The sequence below is a fragment of the Rattus rattus genome, chromosome 9 (genome assembly GCF_011064425.1).
Source record: "Rattus rattus isolate New Zealand chromosome 9, Rrattus_CSIRO_v1, whole genome shotgun sequence".
Lineage (NCBI taxonomy): Eukaryota > Metazoa > Chordata > Mammalia > Rodentia > Muridae > Rattus > Rattus rattus.
Window position 1 is genome coordinate 12,688,677 of NC_046162.1, and position 22,724 is coordinate 12,711,400.

The 22,724-nt window shown below is 43.5% G+C and overlaps 1 protein-coding gene across 1 annotated transcript in view; it reads left to right on the forward strand.

Annotated features, from left to right (window-relative positions):
* The window catches only part of Grin2a (glutamate ionotropic receptor NMDA type subunit 2A), a 410,069-nt gene that overhangs the window by 379,473 nt on the left and 7,872 nt on the right, over positions 1 to 22,724 (forward strand). The window contains exon 13 of the mRNA XM_032914126.1: positions 18,600 to 18,838. Within this exon, the coding sequence (XP_032770017.1) occupies positions 18,600 to 18,838 (239 nt within the window). The remainder of the gene's footprint in view (positions 1 to 18,599; positions 18,839 to 22,724) is intronic.

Genomic DNA, 22,724 nt, shown 5'->3' on the forward strand with positions numbered 1-22,724 from the left:
GTGTGTTAGGTATTAGCCATAGCATTCCTTACACTACAAGAACACAAATGGGCAGCTTCAGTGGGAACTCCAGACCCTACAGCTTTATTCTTTAGCCCTTTGTAGCTGAGGTTTCATGAGTCCTGGCCTGGGTTGTCTTGACCCTCAGCCGATGTGAGGCATGCGCAAAGGAAGCACAGAGTGATGGGTAGAGGGTGAGGTGGTGCAGAGGATCCTAGAACCTCTTCTTCATACTAAAATGACTTACCAGAGAGCCCAGGAAACAAAGGGCTAGCAAGGTCAGAAACTATAAAACAATCAGCCCTGTTAAAGGGAGGCCAGAAAGGAGGACAAAGAGGGGCCAGACAAGTGGGTAGGGGAGAGAGTACAAATTCATGATGGGGAAAAGGACAGGGGAGGGAGACTGAGAGGTCAGAAGAGAGCAGGAGGGAACAGAAAAAGGAGAAGACAGAGTAAGGAGAGGGAGTGGCAGGGGATGAGGGATTGGAGAAAAGTTTGCTGAGTGGCTACTTTATATAACGCTTAGCACAGGCATCCACATAGCAGGCTTTCTTTGTCCGAAGGACCAATTAGCGGTGTGGATTCCCAGCCCCATCCTGGCTCTCTACATAGGCCCTGGGCTGATTTGCTCTTGCTCGTGAGATGTGATCTATGTCCCTCTGGCTTCCCCTGCCAGTAGTCTTTCCCGACATAGGTCCCCATGTCTTCAGATGACTCAACAGCAACCCAGAGCCTCTGCCTTTTTAAGGAGATGCGTGCAAAAGGATGGAGTCAGTCCTGGAGGGCAAGGAGGTGCAGAAAATGCAGGTGCCTCCTGTCCACACTGAAGAGGCTGTTACCATGATCCTTAGTATCTGGTGGATTCACCGTCACTAACAGCCATGGAGGTCTCACCGTGGGCCACACATTCTCCTAAGCTTTATCTGCACCAGTCTGCTGAGTCCTCACAATGGAGTAACAAGTAGGTCAAATAAGGTGTTCCAAACCTCTCCCAACAGATCTGAGGGTGGCGCCTTTGCGAAAACATCTCAGGGTCCCAGCTTTAACTGTCTTGTGATATATAAGCTGCTGTAACCCCCACAGGACACCCGTGTCTTTGAAGACAAGTTGTTTTGCCTGGAATTGCTTGAGAGAGTAATTTGAATACAGAGCTCTTAGACCCCAGGCTCCGTCCACTTTCCTCCTGCACTGATGGAGTGGCAGGTGTTGCGGGGACTAACTTAGCAGCAGGGGAGGCTGCGGATGAGAGAGAGACCTATGTTCCCAGTCTGTTTGTTCATCGTAGAGGAGGCTTCTTCCTGCTTCAGACCCCAGCACCCTGGAAATAGACCCAGTCTAATTTTTTAAGATCATTCAAGCCGAGCAGTTTTGGGAGAGCTCAGGCCCCAGAAGCAAGAGATGAGAAGGACAGAATGTAATTAAGAGAAGTCAGATGTTCGGCCCCGATACAGGCGCGCAGATCTGCCTCTCCCGGGTTCAAAAGGCCTATTTCAGTTGCGGGAATTGCTTGCTCCCCGCAGAGAACCTCGGCGATACATAATCCCCAGCATTCTAGAAAGTTATTGTTGCTTGCTAAATATGTTTTAATCAAATCGAGACTTCAAAGGCCGGAATCGCCGTTTTTTGGCTGAAGTGTGTAAATCGTGAACTTTCGAATCGAGTTAGCAAGGGCTAAATGCTGCTGGTACGCACTGTCGTTTGTATTTACACGCTGTTCACCCACTCACTCAATTACACTCCTTTCCAGTGACGCACACCAGCAGCTTTGAGACTCGGCGGTGGATATAAAGATGGTCAAACATCCCTGCTGTCGCCTTCACTTATAAAATGCCTTAGGACCCGACATGGCGGTGTAGGCCTGTGATCCCAGCTACTCAGGAGAGGGCATCACAAATTTCGAGGCCCGTTGAGGTGGCAGTGTATATTCAAAGTCAGTTTGGGTCACCTGAGGCACTGTCTCAAAACAGAAATCAGAAGGAGATTAGGGATATACTTTAGTGGTGAGTGCTTACCTGGCTTGCATGGGACCCTGGGTTGAATCCTCAGCCCTGTGGATGGCAGGGACTTTGGGCGTTCGTAAGTCCAAATAGACTGTTTTAGATTTGACTCTGTAAGTTTCTCTCGCTTGAGATGTTTTATTTATTTATTTATTTATTTATTTATTTATTTATTTATTTATTTATTTTGCTGTGGTTGTTTCGCTTTTTGTATCTTGTTTTAAATTTTCTCTATGCTGGCTCAAACGCCCAGTACTTAAGAGTCACTTGTTGGAATACCAGTTTTTAACATTTGAAGACATCCTCTCTGGCAAATGCAACAGATCACCCAGCTGGTGTCCGTGATGCCAAATCTTGGTCTTGTGTCTTCTCTATCCTCCTACTCTGAAGGAGCCCCAGTGACTTACGCTGAGACCTCAGTGACAGCGAGAGCATGAGCAATGATGTTATTGGACAAGCATCATAGCAACCACAGCAAACAACATAGGAGGGCAAGGATAGAGCGTGAGTGGATGGAAGTGCTGTGTTTTCTCATTCAGAAAGCATCAAAATAGGCATGGGAATCTTTACTACTATTGAAAACTTTCCTTCGCTTTATTGGCTATAATAATGGTGCTAACAATAACATAGGCATGGCTGAAGCTCCGCCTTCAGGTGGAGACTAAGCCATTGATTGATGGATGTAGAAAAGAGGCCATGACTACGCAGACTTCTGATTTGTGTGAATGTGGTTTCATTAGAAGCCACCCAAGAATTGTGACCCAAGGGCACTATTGATGGACAGTAGTGTGACTGAGCCTGATTCTCTCTTGTAGATCTCATTGTTGTTCATGGTCAACATGGATGCCGTGTGCATGCACACAAACTCCCTTACATATAAACAGCAGTTTTGGCTCTGTCTGTCTATCTTTCTATCTTTCTATCTTTCTATCTTTCTATCTATCTATCTATCTATCTATCTATCTATCTATCTATCCATCTATCTATCTATCTACTCAAAGAGGGTATTGATAAATGACCATCTTAATGTCCTCGCCACTGAAAATGATCATTTTAATGTTCTAGTCACTGAGTCACTTTGACCTTCATATTGTCCAAAGCTGTACTCAGGGGAAAGTATTTATTCAGGAACACAGTACTTTCAGAGAAGAGATGTGTCAGTTCTGAGCATAGATTAGCAATAAAGGCCTTAATGACTTTTTCATTGGCCTGTGACCAGATGGTACCATGAAAATTAGACTTGTTTATCCCTCTCCTAATTTTAACTAGAGACATATGTGGAATAATAATGGAACAGTACTTACTTAAGAAACAGATAAAAATCCATAAATATCTAAGAGGGTCATTGAGTCTCCCTCGGTGCTGAAAGTCTTGGAATTTGCATCTGTGTGAGTTCCCCTGCAAATTTCCCAGTGGACCCTTTGGTTTTCCAAATCTCAGTATTTGTCATCAGTCTGACAGATGACAGGATTCAAGGAAAGTCAGCATCGAGCATGATCTCACAAGCAGCCGTCACTTAAACCGGGAAAGTCAAGAGAACGATCAAAGAGGAAAATGAGAGGGCGAATGTCTCCTTTGTAAGTGAAATGCAGCGTCTTAGCCTTGTCCAAGTTTGACGGGTTGGAAACCAGTGAACTGCCATCTCTTCACTCCACACCCACACAGCTGAAACACTTATTTACATAAGACAATGAGAAACAGATGGACAGATAGATGTCACACAACTGTTTCCAATTTTCATATCGCCTACTGGGTCCTATTATATAGAGTACATTTCTTTAAATAATTATTAGTGACATGCATAGTCAGATATATCTATATTTACCGATTTTAAACATTTCCATGTGTGTGCATCATCTGATAGTAGTTGTTTTAATTTTGGGAGAAATGATACACTCATACCCAGGAAACATTACTTGGTTTTGCTTGCTTTGTTGTGCTGGAGGTTGAACACAGGACCTCACTCATGTTAAGCAAATTCTCCGCCTCTCAGATAGAGCCTTACTCTATTTCCCTTTCCTTTCCAGCTACTTTTAATTTAGTTTAAAAAGAATAGAAAATTTTATACATGAATTATGAAATTTACATAATTTCTACCCTGTCCTTTTCTACCTCAGACTCCTTCTGTCTCCCCAAATCCCTCTCAAGTTTATTACTGTTTTTTTCTTTATTGTTTCCTCTGTATTTCTTTAGATATGTATATATGACACTTGGGTTTAGATAATCTCTCAGGCATCTTGTCCCTGGAGATTGGTTCTCCCATTCTCAGGAGCCATTAACTGCCTGAAGCTCTTTATCTAGAGTAGGGACCTTGTGAGATTTTCCACCACCTGCATTGGAATGTCACCTGGGGATGTCATTGTGCATGCCTTATTTGTGTGAGCATATTATTGAGATCGCATGGATGTAGCTGTCCTGTCATATATAAAAGACACAATCTTGGACCAGGAACCCCAGCCCCCTGACTCTTACAGTCTTTCTGCCTCCTTTCTGTGGTGTCCTCCAATCATAGTGTATCATCAAAAGTGATAAAACTTTTGACGTATCAACTGGGGTCATGCAGCTCATGGTCATCTGTTCTCTGCATTTTGGCCAGCTGTAGCTTTCTGTAATGCTCACCAATTGCTGTAAAAAGAAGCCTCTTTGATAAGGAATTAGAGCTCCATTCATCTGTGAATATAAAGATAGGTATTTAGAACGCAGTTGGGAATTATCTGGTTTAGGAGAGTGACAATTCTCCTCCTGGGTCTATGACCTCACCACCATTGATAGTTTGCTGGCATTCCAGTAGTAAGCATGATTTCCCTCCTATTTGAGTAGGCTTAAAGTCCAATTAGATGGCTGTTGGTTATCCTGAGACATAAGCGATACTACTGCACCCTGGGAGACATGTTCTGAGCTGCTCATTGCTTGGTTCATAGGCTTTTCTACGGGGTAGGACTGTTGGTTACTTTTCTCCATTGGCAACTTGAACACTACCTTTAGAGACTGTGCAAGCTAGTCCTGGGGGTGTAAGTCAGTCTAGCTCTGCTCCTCCACGTCCTGTGTTTAAAGTTTGTCACATCTTCAGCGAAGGGGTCTGATCTTCAAGTTGTGGGACCCAGCTAAGGGGAACAATAATACTGTGCATTGTTTGAGGAATTTCAAACTACCCCAATCTATCCTACTAGAGTAGCTTCCCAGATCTGGAACTGGGGGTTTTGTTAGATACTTCATGGCTCTTAGTGGGGGAGCATTTATCTCCCCATGTGGCATAACTTCATTTAAACTAAATGTACATATATAGCATGCATTTAAGTAAATATAGTGTTCTCGGTGGCTTTTTCAAACATCCTTAGTGTTTTTTAATCTCTCCTCTCCCTAGTTAAAGTCCTCTGTTTTTCCATTTTTTTCTTCTGTAGCCCTGTGCCCTACTACCCCAGATGAGCCCCCTTTTCCCACTCCCACATTTGTCTGATGTTTAACATTTTGATGTATTATTTATATGGTAATAATTGAGAAAAATTTTATGCAATTTTTTAAAAACACATTTGCAATGAATTCTTAAATGTTGAACCAGCAGGATTATTAGCTACAGATATGTAATGGGCTATTACTATCCCAAAGATTCATTCTCATGCATGAGATAATGGACAGTGCCTCAATGTACCATTTTTACATGCTGACTCTGGATTTCCTGACTTTGAATTCCATTGGAAAACAGTAAAAGTTATATATTTGAATCAGCTGCTTATTTTACCATTTACCTTTTTATAAGTAAAGTTTTTGAGGCAAGATTTTAGTCTGTACTCTAGATGACCACAAAATCACTAGCTATGTAGACCAGGCTGGCCTGAAACTCACAAAAATTTGCCTGCCTCTGCCTCCCAAGATCTAAGATTAAAGGCATGTGTACAATACCTGGCTATTTTTAATATACAAAAGTTAACAAAAAAATTAAATTTTACTATCCATTAAATTTTTGGTTGCAATATTTCACGCAAAAAGTGATTAATGGAAAAAAATCATGTTGCCCATAGGGAAATAGGAAGGATCATAGACACTGGGATCAAATATGAGAACTGGTATTTATTAACCCATAATCTTGGAAGCTTCCCTAGTGGCTACTATTCTCTTCTTTAAGCTGTGGGTTGTAATGACACCAATGTCACCAAATTCAATGATACAATTCATAAGGATATCTTGGCAAACAAGTGAGTACCCACTAAGCTTAGTTGATGTGTTTAACATCTTCTCATCCTGCAATTTATTCCCATCCACGTGTATAAGGGTTTGAAAATTATTCAGTTTTTATTCTTTCTTTGATCATTTTGTATATGAATACACTGTTAGATCATATTCACAGACCCCTGCTCTATACTCCAACTCCCAGATACCCTCCCACATCTCCCACTCATTTTAATGCTTTTTCCTCCTCCTCTTACTGTTTCTCCTTCTTCTCCTCTTCTTCCTCCTCCTCTTCTCTCTTCTTTCCCTGTTTATTATGTACTGATTTAATCATTGCTACCCTGACACATGGGTATAAAATGCCATCCACTAGAGCATAGGCAACCTACTACTGTAGGCCACTCTGTTGAATAAAACTGACTCCCCTCCCCCATCGGCCATCAGCTGCTACTGACTCTTCTGCAAGGTATGGGGCATTGTGGGTCCCTTTCCTGTCTATGCTGGAATAATGACCAACTTGATCTTGTGCAGGTCTTGTCCCAGCATCCATGACTGTTATGGGTACATGAATTCCACAGATCTGTTGCATTCAGAAGACATTCTTTTTTGCAGTGATCTTCCCCCACCTCTGGTTCTTACACCCTTTCTCCACCCTCCACCCTCCCCCCCACTGTGTGTGTGTGTGTGTGTGTGTGTGTGTGTGTGTGTGTGTGTGTGAAATAAATGTTCCATTTATGGATGAGCAATCCATATCCACTTATTCTCTGCATGGCCAATTATTGGTCTGTTTTGTTGAATCAATGTCCAATAGACTGAACTCTCTAGGTCAATACCCACTGCTGGCCACCCAGCCATGCACATCACCTAGAACTCATTGACACCAGGACAGAGTGGAACTTCAACATCACAGACCATATCAACAGAAAGCTGCACATATTTGCTACTTGGCTCTTTTCAGACAAAAGATTTCTGACCTCTGGTTTAAGTGATAAAAGTTATATGTGTTTTTAAAAGGTAATTCTAATAATATTGACTTTAATATAACAATACGTTCCTCCTTTACTCTTGAAGGATTTTTCTCTCTCTTTGTAAAGATATCGTATATTAAGAAAGAAGGTTTTGTTCTCTCTTAGAACGTCTGTTTTCTTATACTTCCTTTACTGTCTCCTCTTAACTCCCCACATGTAAGGCTACCTCGTGCCTTGGCTGTGACACTTAGCCACCTTCCTTTCAGTCAGTTGAGAAATATGCTGTGCATTCATTATATAGCACAAGTCCCAAAGCCTCATTAATTTTTGTACAGTTGTGCAACTGCCTCTCTTTTAAGATGCAGTTCATGACCCAGAAAGCTTCCTTAGGGGCCTGCATTCCCCTCAAAATAACCACACTCCCCTCCACAATTGTGGGTGAGGTTTGCCTATTTTTGGCCTTCAAATGAACGGGAGGATCAAATAATGTTCATAAGGGTTTTCAATTTGACTTTCTTATTTTTGCTCATCTTTGTAATTTCACATACAAATATGATGCTAGATGATGTGTAAGCACCCCTCAGCCCTGCTCCCACTTCTCCTTCGTGCCTTTTACAACACAGATAACTCTTTGGCTTTTCACTGGTATGTAGTATATTGAACAAAATTTCCCCTGTGTGCTTTTCAATGTTGCTGCTAATGAATCTTTGCAGCATTTCTGTCTTGACTAGTCCTATGCATTTTCTAGTGAAGCGTTCACTTGTGCACTTTGTGATTCTCAAATGAGTGATGTTGATGGTCCGATGGTCATCCTGTGCTGGTTCTGTGAGTTGTCTGTCTGTATACAACCAGTTATACTTCCAGCAGCAATGCCTGAACTCCTCCTGAGACTGACTGCCTACAGTTGAGACAAAGTAGACTCAGTGCATCAGAAGTCCTAGCATGCATATTCATAGCCACGGGGATGAACGCTGCCATATTACCCAGGCAACAGTCAGGAAACCTAGATTTCTTCTCAAGTATTGACCTTGGACTGTAGGACATGACCTCAGATCAATGGAGTGCACACCAGGGACCATTGTGTCTTCCTTACTTACTGATTTGGAATCTGAATCTAGTGACTCTCTAGTCTTTACTTGCCCTAGAAGTAGTCTGTAGCAGTAGTGTGACCTCCTTTGGCTCTTTAGACATGGTAAGGGATAGCAGGCCAGAGGAACAACGCCGTCAAAGGGAGCCGAAAGCTCTGTTCATGCTCTAGCCTTCTTCAATGTCTTCACCACACTTCATACTAAGAAAGACTCCTCTTTCTGTTTTAGCTGTGGATGGCACTGAACACAGACACTGTTCTTCTTACGAAGATGCTGATTTCTCTTTTTTGTCCTTATTCCTTTCTAGTCTCCCTCAGTCTCTCTTTCCTCTTCTTTCCCTCCCCTCCCCTCTTTCCCTTTGGTCTCTTCCTTTCCTTTTTCTTCCCTTCCCTTCCCCTCCCTTCCCTTCCTCTCCCTCCCCTTCCTTTCTCTTCACCTCCCCTTTCCTCCCTTTCCTATCATTCCCTCCCCTCCTGTCTGCTTCCCACCCTACGCTCTCCACAGCTTCATTCCACAACTGAGCCTTGAGCACACCTTAAGCTCTTTGCACTGCCCTAGGAAGGCGGGAATATAGATACAACGGAAGTGGTTTATTTTACTTGTGGAGTTTACAGCCTCAGGGAGCCTGTTGTCAACACTTCAATAAAAACAGAAATGAAAAGTAGTGAGGTCATTTTATTTGTTGAAAGAAAGGATATATTCTTGGCACGAAATATGAAATTACTGCTATCATTTCTTTTCTTACAATCTTTTAAAGCACTAGGACCCCTTTGTGATATTAAAAATCCTTATGCCTTTGCAGCGTGAGTCATACAATTTTGAGGACACTGGATGGAGAAAATGTGCAATGTCAGAATGTTCCTGAGAAGTCATTTGTGTCCCATATTTATATGCCTTTTAAGTCCTATCAGCTTGGCCGTCTGTGTGCAAATGAGTGAACTGGCCAAGGCCTTTCCAGAAAAGCTTGGTCCACAGCTCATGGGCTTCCTGCAAGTTTTCCTCAAGGCTGGCTGTTGGCAAAACCCTTGCTGCTCAAGCATGAGGGCCTGATGTTTACCCCAGAAGCCATGTGAAAAGCAAGGAATGATGGCATGTATGTAGTTGTAATTTTTGTCCTGTGGCAGAGGAGGCAGGAGAGTTGTGCTTACAGACCAGCCAGGCCAGCCCAACTGGCCAGTGCCAGGTTAATGAAAAGACTTTTATTTTCATTTTAATGAAAGGTGGAGAGTGACTGAGGAATGATGCCCGATGTCACCCTTTGTACCCTCTCATTGTACACACCAACACATATACACATAGTACACATATTTACACATATTCACACATACACATACATACATATGCATGCATACAGATAGACACATACATACACATCTACACACACACACACACACACACACACACACACACACACACACACACACACAGTCTTACTTCAGAGAAGTATCTCTCTCCAAATCCACTCTCTGATGGGAAGTTTTGACCATGTCCATTGTTTGATAGACCTACTCAAACCTTTCTTTGATCTTTACTATTTGTCTATTTAATTTATTTGTGTATTTAAATGTTCCAACTCTTGGTTGCAAATCTGGTCACATGGTCTGTGAACCTAGAGCCAGATGGTGCCAAGCAGAGACAAACTTTGCCATAGTCAAGTTCTGTCTACAGAGAAGAAACCTCAGCTGGAAGATAGTAGTTGAAGAATTTGTCCCAAAGACAGCTTGTCTCTGTATCTCACTGGATACATTTAATCCTTCCCCGATTTTTATTTGTTTGTGGCTCCTCAGCATTATGCAGAAATAGAATATTCTGGCATTTAAATATGGACTATTTACCTCCCAAATGCAGTCTACTTATATTCAGAATCTTGTACTATTTCCTGTTATATCACCATCAATGTTATCTTTGCCTTTTTAGCAAGTATTCCAGTGAGCCTTTGCGTTCACAGGTTGAGAGATCACGTGCAGAATGTTACTTCTATGCCTTCTGCAGCTTAGTTTTTCTTTCTTTCTTATTTGTCAGATGAAACAAATAGGTTAGGTTTGGTTTAGGAAAGTGTTTTTGCATTCTTGTGCATGTGTGTATGCTCACATGCATGTATTTGTGTGCATGTGTGTGTGTATGAGCACATATGTGGAGGGATGCACACACCCGCGTGCATGTGTCCGGTCTCTTCTTCTACTACTCCCCACCTTAGTTTTTAAGACAGGGTCTCTTGCTGAACCTGGAGCGTATTTGTTTGGCTCCCTTGGCTACCTGGTCAAGAGTGGCTGACTGGTCAAGGCCTTGAGGGCCTCTTGTCTCTGCCTTCCGGTACCGGATTACAAGTGCACCCTGCTATACCTGCCTTTTCATATGGATGCTGGGGTCCACCCTCACACCTTATATAGCAAGTGCTTTGACAACTGAGCCATCACTCCAGCCATACTCCACCCCCTTTCCTATTAAAAACACCAACAGCATTTGGAGTCACTACAAGGGAAAAGGGGGTTTTAATTTTTCACTTCTGCATCCAAGAAGTTGCACTCTTGAGTCTAGATGTTGCATGATTTTGAGTCTAGAGTGATTAGTAAAACACTAAGGGCTCCAGGTCATCAGTCAGAAACTACGCCGACCTTTACTGATGATCGTAGATGCCACCTGCATTCTGACTGGAGTCTCCCTTCTACGTGGAGAGCCCCTGACCGTGTAGGACCCAATCTGTTCTCACTCCCAGGGCTGCAGCTTCCCCAAAGTCTGTTCTTGTTGAAAACATGCGTGTGCTGTGACTCTAAGCCCTAGATTTTCCATGAAGGAAGCTGTGGCCCTGCCATTTTCAATTGCACTTGGGCTTTGGAAGCCCAAGGTGCCCAAAGCCTCAGCAAGACATGAAACGCGATGGAATGGGGTCAGCTCCCCTCGTGGTGCTCACAGAAAACCCTAATGGGACCAGCAACAGCATCGTGCTGACGTCTTTGGGCTATAAGTGGAAGCCTGCTCCCTATGGGAACCACCATCTCCGTGTCCAGCAGCTTTGATGGCATTGTGTCTGCCCTGAAAGTCAGCCCTCTTCTCTGTGTTCCGTAACTGTTCTCAGCCCTTCTGCTTGGGGCCTCAGAATCTGGTCTCTTCAGGACTCTTGCTGGTTCTTATCACTGGGTCACAAGATAGGCAAATAGAGAAGAGTTTTGCACTGATGATGGTTAGTACAGTAAGACCTGCACTGTATATTGGGAATACCAGGAGCATAGAACAAGAGATCTGCTTTGAGTGAATTTACTTCCCACTGATGAGGACTTTGACAGTGTATATGGAGGCAATATCCATGATGTTATGGAAGGAGAAAAGGTGTCCTCTTTCTATACTAGCTACACCTGACAAATGGCAGTACAAGTGGGAAGGGTTTGCCTTGGCTCACGGTTATTTGGGAGGTAGTTTATCATGACGATAAAATCTCCTTCCTGGCTTTTTGTCATTTGGCTCATAGACTGTATCGGTGAGACGGGCTCTACTCCTGAGTAGACATCAGGAAGCCGAGAAAAGGAGATGCTCATGCTCTGCCCACTTCCTCCTACTTAACTCAGTCTAGGACCCCACCCTATGGAATGATGCTGTCCATATACAGGCCTGGTCTTCCCACTTCAATCAATCCAATCCAGAAACCCTCTCGCAGACATTCTCCAGGGTGCACAGAATGAGGCGCAATACCACAGCTGGAATGTCCACAATAAGTTGTTCTGGGTGATGGTGACATTGATGTCACCACACAGTGAATCCAGTCAGTGTTTTGTCCAAGTTTCTCCCAGTGACAATCCCTAAGCAGGAAAAGCCTGTTGTGTGTGCTCTGTTTGCCTCTGATCAAAGGACTCTAATAGTAACTATGTCACTGAGGTACCCTTTGCTAGTGACTTCTGCCACACTTTGTAATTATCATCCGAATCTGAATGAACCACAATGCATGTATGTGCATGTACACACACACACACACACACACACACACACACACACACACACACACACACACGCACACACCTGGTCTTTCTTATATTGCATTTGAGGAAACTGCGTTTTCATGGGCCATGAGTAGAAAAACATGGGCAGCAGCCAAAGTGTCTTGAGCTACAAGAATGTCACATGCTCACTGGGGAGAGTTCAGTGACTCTGTTGCTCCTAGGGTACCTGGGAGTTCGTTTCTGTTTAATGCCCACTCTTCCTGTCCCTCTTTTGAGTCCCCACCCTTCTTTCCCCAAATTCCAAACTACTTCCTGATCCATAAACACTCTGTTTCTCCTTGCCTCTAACCTTATGGAGACCTAAACTTACCATTATATAATTACTGATTTGCATAACAATCTCATCTGGAGAACTCTTGAGTTCATAGCAGCCAAAAGCCACAGGCTACTTCTCACTAAGGGAAAAATATATATGCCTTAAAAATGTGTGAATGAGTAAAGGAAATAAAGTCTCCAGAAAATGAAAGTTATCACCTCCATCTTTCTCATCTCTTCTCGGCTGAGCATCAAGAACTCTGGCTTGAAACCAATAAAACATAATGTAGGTCTCTGCCTGGAAGGTTATATGTGGACGTTGACAAAGCCTAAAGGAACAGGTTCAAAATGGGTCTTTTTTTCCTAACTGACCCCAGGGGAGACAGGCCAGAGGAAAGCAATCACAGAGCTTGCTATAACATCCTTCCTGTAGCAATCCCTTTAGTTCATAGGTAATTTTACAGAATAGAGTAAAATCGGATCTGAAAAGCTGCTGCACTCCTGAAGTGTCAAGTCGAGGTCTCCTAGGGCAAGCAAGAAACTGATTCCACTCTAGATGTCACAGTCTTCTGGAGAGCCCAGTCTGTACTGGGGCTGGGCATTCATGGGTTAATAGAATACCTCAGTTAGGAGGGCTCAGGTAGGCTTGTGTGCTCCACTCTACTCCCTAGCTCCTCAGGCTTCCTGCGGGAAGAATACTATCCCCAGGAACACAGAGTCATTAGCATGTGAGCAGTGTACGGGCAACATCACTTAATTACAATAAATCTCCTTCAAGTCAATGACCCTGAATGCCCACTTGGTAGACACAAAAACTGGAGGGCAAATGCAAATGCCACACCTTCTCTACCTTGAGTCTCTCAGCGGCAGGTGACAACAGTATTGAGACCAGCCACAGTATGTCAATATGAGGGCTGTGAGTTACTTCTTAACCACACACACACACACACACACACACACACACACACACACACACACACACACACACACACACACACACACAAAAAACAGGGCCATAATGGAATCTGGTGGATTTTATGTAATTTTGCTAAATAAGAGCAAATTCAGTGTGGACTAGGGAGATGGTTCATTCAGTGATGTTTTAGGAACACACTTTGTGGGAACCTGAATATGATCTCTAGAACCCACGTAACAGGATGTGTCACCGTGACACCTGCACTTGACAATGCATCTCTGTCCCTAGAAGACAGAAATAAGAAGAACCTTTGAAATGGGGACAATGTCCCACGGGTTACTGTCACTAGAGGTGTGAACAGGGAGATCCTTGGTGGGCACCCATCTTCTTCCAGGAGGAGAAAAGATACTGCAGTCTGGAAATAACTCAAGCTTCTACCTGCCCATATGAAAGTCCAGTTTATCCCTAGATAAAACTGAGGACCCTGTGGCCTCTTTGTCAGGTCACTGACCATGGGATGTGGGAGGCCAAATTTGTCCTTGTGAAAATGACATTTAATGTTCCACAGCAGCTCAGGGCACCCTCAATGTCAAGGCCCACTTCTCGTTCACTGCGACATCCCCATGTGTCCTGCCTTCCCTCTATTTATAAGCCTAGGAAGCAGCAAAAATGTCTGTACAGTTTTGTAGTCCTGCCCAGTGTAAGCTTGAGAATACAAAGAAAAAAATAGAAATGGGGAGTGTGGCTCTGATTCTTAGTGTGTGTACTGTGGGCTATGAGAAATACCCAGATCATAAAGCATGGACCCTGACCTCCTGGAGGAGATTATAATATGCTCAAGCAAATTAAAACTGGGATAAGAAAGAATTTGAACCGCAGTTCACTACACTAGGAAGAGGGCCACAAGGCAGGAACTATCTAACTGGAAAGTGATTGAACAGGCTGTAGTTGATGCTGAGAAATAGGATTTCCCTGTCCTATTGGAATCCTGGTTGGCATTACCAGGTTGGCTTAGTTCTGTAGAGAAGTGTGGTATGCTCAGGCCAAGGACAAAGACAAAAATTCCTCGTATTTGCATCTTAAAAGGAATCCAGTCCATGTTTTTTTTAGCCAGACTGCCAGTGTCACGGGCTTACAAACCTGACTTTTTTTGAGACAGCACTAAAGAGAAGATATTTTTGGATTTAGATGAATCCTGGGGAGAAAGACCCATTTTTTATATGTGTCCCAAGGGAGGGGACACTCAAAACCACGTCGTGTTATGTTTTTAGGAAGTGACATTGGTGGCTTTAGAAAGAGAGGAACCATTTATGTTAAGTGCCCAGGCTCATGTTGGGCAGAGGGACTTGGCTGTCTGTGGTGCTGCTGGTGGATGGGAGAGCATGAGCCTTCCATGACATCGGCCACTCTGCTTGTTCGGGGCTGGTATGTGTTAGAAGGTAAAGATTTGGGTCAAGATACACCTTCCTGCCACTCTGCCTGCCATGCTGAATCACCAGGACTGACATCTTGGGTGACAAACTTACTGGGAGATAGAGTTCTTAATATTTTTCCTCTCATAAATATGCATGTTCCCTGTGAGTCACTTCTATCTATGAAAAGGAAATTGGGAAATCTCTGTACATTAAAGCGAAGAATGCTGGGAGGTTTTCCTTCTGCTTGGAGCTGAGTGAGAAGCAGAACCCAGATGACTTGGAGAATCCAAATGTATATCACTTAAATGGTGCAGTGGTCAAGTTCAGTCTTTTCCATACAGGAAATGATTGCAGTAAGAACTCCTGGGGCTGGGGTAGAAGCCATCCCTAAAACCATCTGTAAAGGCATTTCTGTAACCTTGCAATCTTGAGGGAGTTCATGATATTTAAAGGGAGATTAGCTCTGCAGAGGATTAACTCAGGGTCAAAGGTTAGAGAGGTACACAACAGGCAGCAGTTAATGCTGAGACCTGAAATTGGGAAAGTGATGGGCCATGGGGCATGCTCACTGGCAAGATGTCCGTACCACACTGCATCCTTTAGGCCCAGAGGACATACTGGAAGAGGGAGCAGATAACAGTAAGGGCCAGATGTCAGCGGAGATGGCTAAGAAGTGCTGTCTTCAGGACATGACAGAACAATAATGCTCACAAACTTACAACAGCTATGGTTGCTGGGACAAGACCAAGCTAGCCACCATTCTAGCATGGACAGGGAAGGGACTCACAAAGCTCTACCTACTCCTAGCTAAGTTGCCACTGGTAGCTTTTGGCCAATGGGGAAGGAAAAGTCTGTTTTCTTCAGCAGTGTGGTTGCCATGGTAGGTTGCCAGCATGCTTCAGTCAGTGATATCTTATACCTGCAAACAAAGTAGCAGCAGTTATGGGACCCAGTGGGTTATTACAAAATAAAAAAAAATATGAGTCTTGGAGGAGATTGTAGGGCACACTCAGGAAGAGCTGAAGGGGGTAAACAGAGGAAGATATGCTCTAAGTACATTGTATCCATGTATAAAACCACCAAACACTAAGTAAATTAAAAGATTACAGCCATCACAGGAAATGAATTACCATGAGTAAGAACATAGAGCAAACAGAGGAATGGCTCTCTTCAGTGGTGCCACACCCCTTCAATCCCAGCATTCAGAAAGCAGAGGCAGGCAGATCTCAGTTCAAGGCCAGCGTGGTCTACAGAGTAAGTTCCAAGACAGTCAGGGCTACACAGAGAAACCCTGTCTCAAAACAACAAGAAACAAACAGAATTATCTCCTTGACTATAGATTTGAAATCACCAAAGTAGAAGAGGTGTGAAAATCCTAATGAAAGTCCCGGGTGAAGCGAGGAGAGAAATAACTGTCTCATGTAAGATAAATAGATTAGGATGAGGGCATGAAATGAAATATTACCAACTAAAGAGCAAATGAACTAGGGAATGGATCTTCATGGGGATCAGTCAACTCCAACCCACAGAGATAAACAAACATGAAAATAAAGTCAGTAATCTAAAGGTTAGACTGAGAACACACTGCGCTAAAAATTTTAGGACAAAATGAATTATTATGGGTCATTAGGGAATTGCTAATCACAGTGACCGGGTAGCATCGTCAGCCTAGGAAAAGAGTAAACATCTTGCACGAACATTGGCACCCTAGTCAGCTACTGTGGGGAGGTAGAATCTGAAACAATGCTGTCGATTTGGAAGATAGCTTGGCAGTTTTCTAAAAAGCTCAACTTTTATTTATATCCACGTAATCCAGAGAACTCAGAAAAATGCCTCTAGATATTTTAACCAAAGGAGTCAAAAATCTCCAACCCAAGATCTCCAGTAATCAAGGTTTGCAGTGGCTTTATTTGTAATGGTTAAAATTTGGGAACAGCCAACCTCAACATCAATAGATAAGCAGATATACAAAGTATATCTAGATTGTGGAACCCAGTAATGCAAAGAAATGAGCTCTGGATCCAGAAGAGACATGCACGTGCACATTATCCAGTGAAAGAAGTCAGCCTGAAAAGGCCACACACCATGTATTTCTAACTATGTGACACTGTGGGAAGGAAAATCCCATAGACCAATAGTTGCCAAGGTTTGGAAGACTTAGAGAGGAATATTTTTTTAAAAAGGTAAGATGGGGAGCCAATATTTAAAGCAACAATAGAGGAAGTTTTTATCTTTAATATTTAACTCTTTATGTGCACAAGTGAAGTCAATACACATACATGGACGTTAGATGACAACTTGCAGGGTTCTGTCCTCTCTTTCCACCATGTGGCTCCCAGGGATCAAACGTGGGTCGACAGGCTTGGCCGCCAGCACTCTCAGGGACTGAGACATCTCACTTGCCCTAGAGGAGATTTTTTTTTCCAGAATTAAAGCTGGGTGCTATCAGATAGGAAAAACACACTGAGACCAAAATTTAAATAAACAAAGCACACCCACTTGTAGATTCTACCCCTAAGTCAAAATGGAATTCTCAGAAGCGATTTGGGAGAAAATATAGATCATGATGCAAGCGAATGGCGGTGAGCAGCTATTGACCATACAACAGCCGTTCAAATCTGATGGAAACAGAACTTTAGCCAAAGGAAACATCACTACAGACCTGCATTTTCAAATGAGAGTAAGCCAAAACTGTAATGGTGACTACCTCCTTCAAAGGGGAGTCAACACAAACATTTAGAACTGCGTCTTATTTCCCTTCAGATGCTTCCTACTCGGGTCAGATCTCTCTCTCTCTCTCTCTCTCTCTCTCTCTCTCTCTCTCTCTCTCTCATACACACACACACACACACACACAATGGAGTCATAATTTGCATTTAGCGTATAGGTCTTCTTTGCTGATCGATGTCTTTGAGAGAATTCTTAAGACTCATTCATTGAGTAAGTGCTTAGTGAACTGTAGATCCCACCTGGGTAATTACTAGACATTGAGATTATGGGATTTTATCCTAAATGGAGATGGATAAAATCCACAGGAGAAATAGTGTTAGGCCTGCCTCCTTTTTATTTCCAGTGAAAAGCACACCTGATTCTTTAGTTCCCTGTTGAAATGAGGAAGACGTTCACTTTTGCACTTTCCATTCAGAGCCAAGATGTCTTTTCCAACAAATGTTTAGCATCTTAAGCCTATTATTTGTGGGTGAGTTTTTGGAGTTGTTTGGGGGTGTTCTAAGCTGAGAAAGAAGAAGCTAATGTGTCTGAGGTCCACCATCTGCCAGGCACTGTTCCAGGCATTTTCCTCAGGATGATCGCTGGTGGTACAAACTATGGTTTATGAGACTCAAGGTGAGCTGGCCCTCACCACAACACCGTGAAGTATGATCTCTCGCTGTATATGCTCCATACACAGGGGAGCTGTGACTTCAATACCACACAGCTAGTGAGTGAGGGGATGGAGGCTAAGTCTTTCCACGGCTACCTGTCCTGCATGAGCTTGGGTGGGTGAAGGGTTGGGGTGTGCGGAGGACAATGGATATAATACAGAGAGAATGCAACCATACTCAACACCATCCCAGGAACTGTCAAAGCCACCGTGCTTATCAGTACTTTCTAATTTAATCCTGTATATAATGGCAGCAGGAAGGTGTTACCTTCATCAGCTGAGCAAAGGCCAAAGGCCAACCAAGCTCAAGAACTTACCTTCAGGTCACAAAAGTCATGTACCTGTTCCCACCTCAGAAGGGTCTACACCAAGGCCTGTGCTTGGGTCCTCACTGCCTGTGGCTGCTGTGTTCTGTGCAGGTGAGATGGAGGAGCTGGAGACACTGTGGCTTACGGGTATCTGCCACAACGAGAAGAATGAGGTGATGAGTAGCCAGCTGGACATCGATAACATGGCGGGCGTGTTCTACATGCTGGCTGCAGCCATGGCCCTCAGCCTCATCACCTTCATCTGGGAGCACCTCTTCTACTGGAAGCTGCGCTTCTGCTTCACAGGCGTGTGCTCTGACCGGCCCGGGCTGCTCTTCTCCATCAGCAGGGTCAGTACTCCAAGAAGCGCCTTTTTGGTACCTCGGGCAGGTGCAGAACACAGGGCAGTTCAGAGAATCAGGCGCATGTGCATAATGATGACATTTTAGTGTCTACCAATCATCTATGAATTGCCTATATATCTGAATCATTTATTTACTGATAATCTATCTGTCATCATCATCATTGGCATCTATAATGTATCTATCATTTATCAATTAATCATCTATCATCATGTATCAGTCTATTTGACATCTATTTACCCAACATACAGATATTTATATCATCTATTGGCAATATCGATCTTCTATCATATATATCAGTCATCTATCATATGTCAATCTACCTCCTATCTGTCATCATCTGTCAATCAGTCTATCCATTGCTCTCACTATGTATTTATCTGTCATCTATCTATCTGTCTGTCATCCTGTTACCCATATTTCTATTATCTATCACCTACCTTTCTTTTTTTTAATCATCTATTCCTTTCATCTTCTCCCTGTAGTGGTAAAAAGCATTAGGTTTTATATACTGATCTTTATTGGGGGAAATGAAATAATCAGCTTAAAGTGAATCTGTGTATTGTTAGCATTAGGTGATTTTGAGAACTTTGGAGATTCAGAAGGTACACATTAACTTAGTGAAGAGGATTTATTTTGCCCATTCAATTACACTCGACTTGGTTCTGTGCAAATACATATTTCCTAATTAGCTTGATGGCATCTAAACACACAGATTGCTTAGAAATAACAACGTGCATGCATATAGCTAGGAATTATGCCAACTTTAAACTAATTCCCCCAGCCAATTACTAAAGGCTTTCCATACCCAAACGCTTCTGGGATTGCGTTGAGCAAATGCATACAGTTGCATTTGCTTGTAAATCCAGCTTCCTTTTGGAGCAGGCAGCCACGTTGGCAGGACCATCGTTATGAGAGATGAACTGAATTCTACATGCCTTTCCCAGCATCTTATGAGGAGATTGGGTTTGTGTAGCAGAAGCCATGTCAGTAGACTTTGAACTTTTCCCACCCTCCCAGACATTGCTGATGCTCTAGCCCGAGGGCCTCAGGGAGTTCAGAGGAGCAGAGGCTCCACTTCCCCCTTCATAAGACTTGTCTTCTACACCAGAACAACCTGACAAGAGTGAAGAAGAGGGTGCCATTATTTCCCTGCCTCTTTCCTGTACTAGGGAAACACACAGAGAGTTCAGCTTCAGATGCTGATTGATTGAAGAAAGCCTATGTGGGGTGGGAGGGTTGCCAGCCATGGCAAGGTGCAGCTACTGTGCGGATAATGATCAGAGGCAAATGTTTTCTCCCTTGTCTCTATTCGTTGTGCAACCTCTGATCACACTCATTCTGTGGATGAAGAAACTGGGGCTTAAAGTGGGGCTTTTTTAAAACTTTCATCTTATATTTCCCTGAAATGACAGGTTTTCTCACACTTTATCCGCTAGGCCATAACTGGCCTATAACAGAGGAACTGAGGAGACAGCAACTCTTCGGCTGCAGCAGCCATGCTTGTCTTCTGGCCTTCACACATGTATGTGCATAGTTTGATGCAAATGGGCATGTGTGCACACAAGTGCACACACACATACACACACACACTCAAGCATGATCTTATACAGAGTAGGGTCACATACATTAGTCAAGATCCCTGTTTAGCTTTATTTCTAAGGATACTGATCTGTGATGCTCTGAATTCCCTAAGGCAGGTATCTGCTCCACAGAGGCTCTATCTTCCCATCAGTAGTTCTTTCAGGACACTGACCGTGCAGCTCACAGACAGAAAACAATCACCATGCAGTAAGCGCACGCAGCTTCCCTTGCCTGGGGAAAGTTCTCTGTGTCTCTGGAAAGTTCCCGAAGATACAGCATGGATGCCAACCTGTGACACGTGATCCCTGATTCTGTCAAGGGAAATGCAATAGGTCGGAAGGGACATTTATTAAACAGTGGAACCAAGCTTTTGCAATGACTGTCTTATTTTCGTGACTTTCACAAATGCATCTTCTAGTCCATGGGATGGTCTTAACATTAGTTTTCTCTCTGAAGTGTTCCTCCCCAACACATGCCATTTATGTTTAAAAAAAAATGCTTGGTATTTCCAGTCAAAACACCACCTTGATTGTCTCTTGAAGTGCGAGCAATAAAAGACTTAGTGAAACAGAGCCAGCGGATGGGAGCTGTAGACGCCTTTCCACTGTGTTCCAAGGTTAAACACACAATGAAAGATGCTTTCTCACTAACATTAAGGCCAATGGAAGTCAACAGTATCAGGACTTTTGCAGGATGAATGAGACAAGGAAGGCTATAGAACCTGCCTGATAGCTCAACTAAGAATACTTTCAGGAGTCAGGAGCAAGCAAAGCAGGTTGGCTAGAAGTTGAGTAGCTTACCAGGTACACTAAGGGGATGCATTACTTCTATAACCTTGAAAGATATTCAAAATCTGTGAGCAAGAGGGGGGAGGGAGAGGTGGAGAGGATGAGGGAGAGGGGAAAGAAAGAGGGAAGGAGGGAGGGGCAGAGAGAACTAACAGGAACTAAGGAAGTACTAGATAGGGGTTCGTTGCACTCCATAGGTGGGTTGGCTGGTCTTACTAACCAGAGGGCAAATATGATTTCTAGAACAAACTTTCTGTAGCAATGAGTAACATGCACAGCTTTGTGGCTTTGACAAGGTGGGCATTGTGGGTTCAGGCAGATTTGAAATGAGAACCAACAAAGGCAACAACAAACCAACAAGGGTCCCAACGTGTCTCCTCCACCATTACTGAGCACCTGCTACGCGTTATTCTTCCCTTTGTCCCCACCAGAAGAGGATTCCCATTTTATTGCTGGGAAAGTTGAAATTCATGATAACTAAGCCAAGGCCACATCACATGGTATCTGATTCATTTTCTTATTCTGGAATGTTTACCCCCCCACACACACACACACCTCCTAAAAGCCCATCTGGAAAGTGGATCAACCCAGAGAGAGGACATTGTTGTGAAAATGTGAGGCCCAGACGGTCCTATTACATCTCCTCCCCTCCTTGGCCCCACTGGGCAGATCAATTACTGCGTTGGGGGAAGTCAAGGGAAGTCAGCAAGGAGAAGCCACAGCCTCATCATCCCCATCATCTCCTGCAGCACAGTCCAGCTCTCACTCCACTGTGGGCCTCTTCAAACACAGCCAGCAGTTCAAGGTCACGGGGAGAGCACACTGCACTACAGTGACATATGCAGAGAAGTCCTTACGTTTCCCTGAAGGAAGAGAGGAGTTTTTAGAGTAAAGTTTTAAATTTTGAAATAAAAAGACCTATATTTTCCACAATGCAATAAGTAAGGGAGACAAAGACTGTAGCTGGTTCTGACGTAGAAGAAACATCAATTTTTCACCCATAGGTGCAGAGTTTCTCTGGATTACATCTAGGGTTATGTTACATGACAAATGGAGGGCAGGCTAATGTGCCAGGTTCTATGAGATACAGGGCTTAATTGTACGATTCTTATTTCTACAGTCTGCATGACCCAGCATTCTTAGAGCAAGGGGAGGAGTGTGGTTTGTGGCAAGATCAATAACCAACTAACTATTCATGACACAGAGACTGAAGATAGAGTGGAAGAAAAGAATAAAGGAAGGAAGGAAGGAAGGAAAAAGAAAGGAAGGAAAGAAGTGTGGGAGGAGGGAGATTGGGGGAAGAAAAGAGATCAAAAAGGGAAAAGGGGGGAAAGAGGGGAAGAAAGGTAGAGAAGGACTCTGGGGAGAGGAAATAACAGGAGGAGGAAAAGAAAAGAGTAGATGAAGAGATGGAGAGGAAAGAGCAGTGAGTAAAGGAAAGAGGAAGAAAGGAAGCAAAGAAAAGGAAAGAGGAAGAAAGGAAGAGAGAAGGAAAGTGGTGG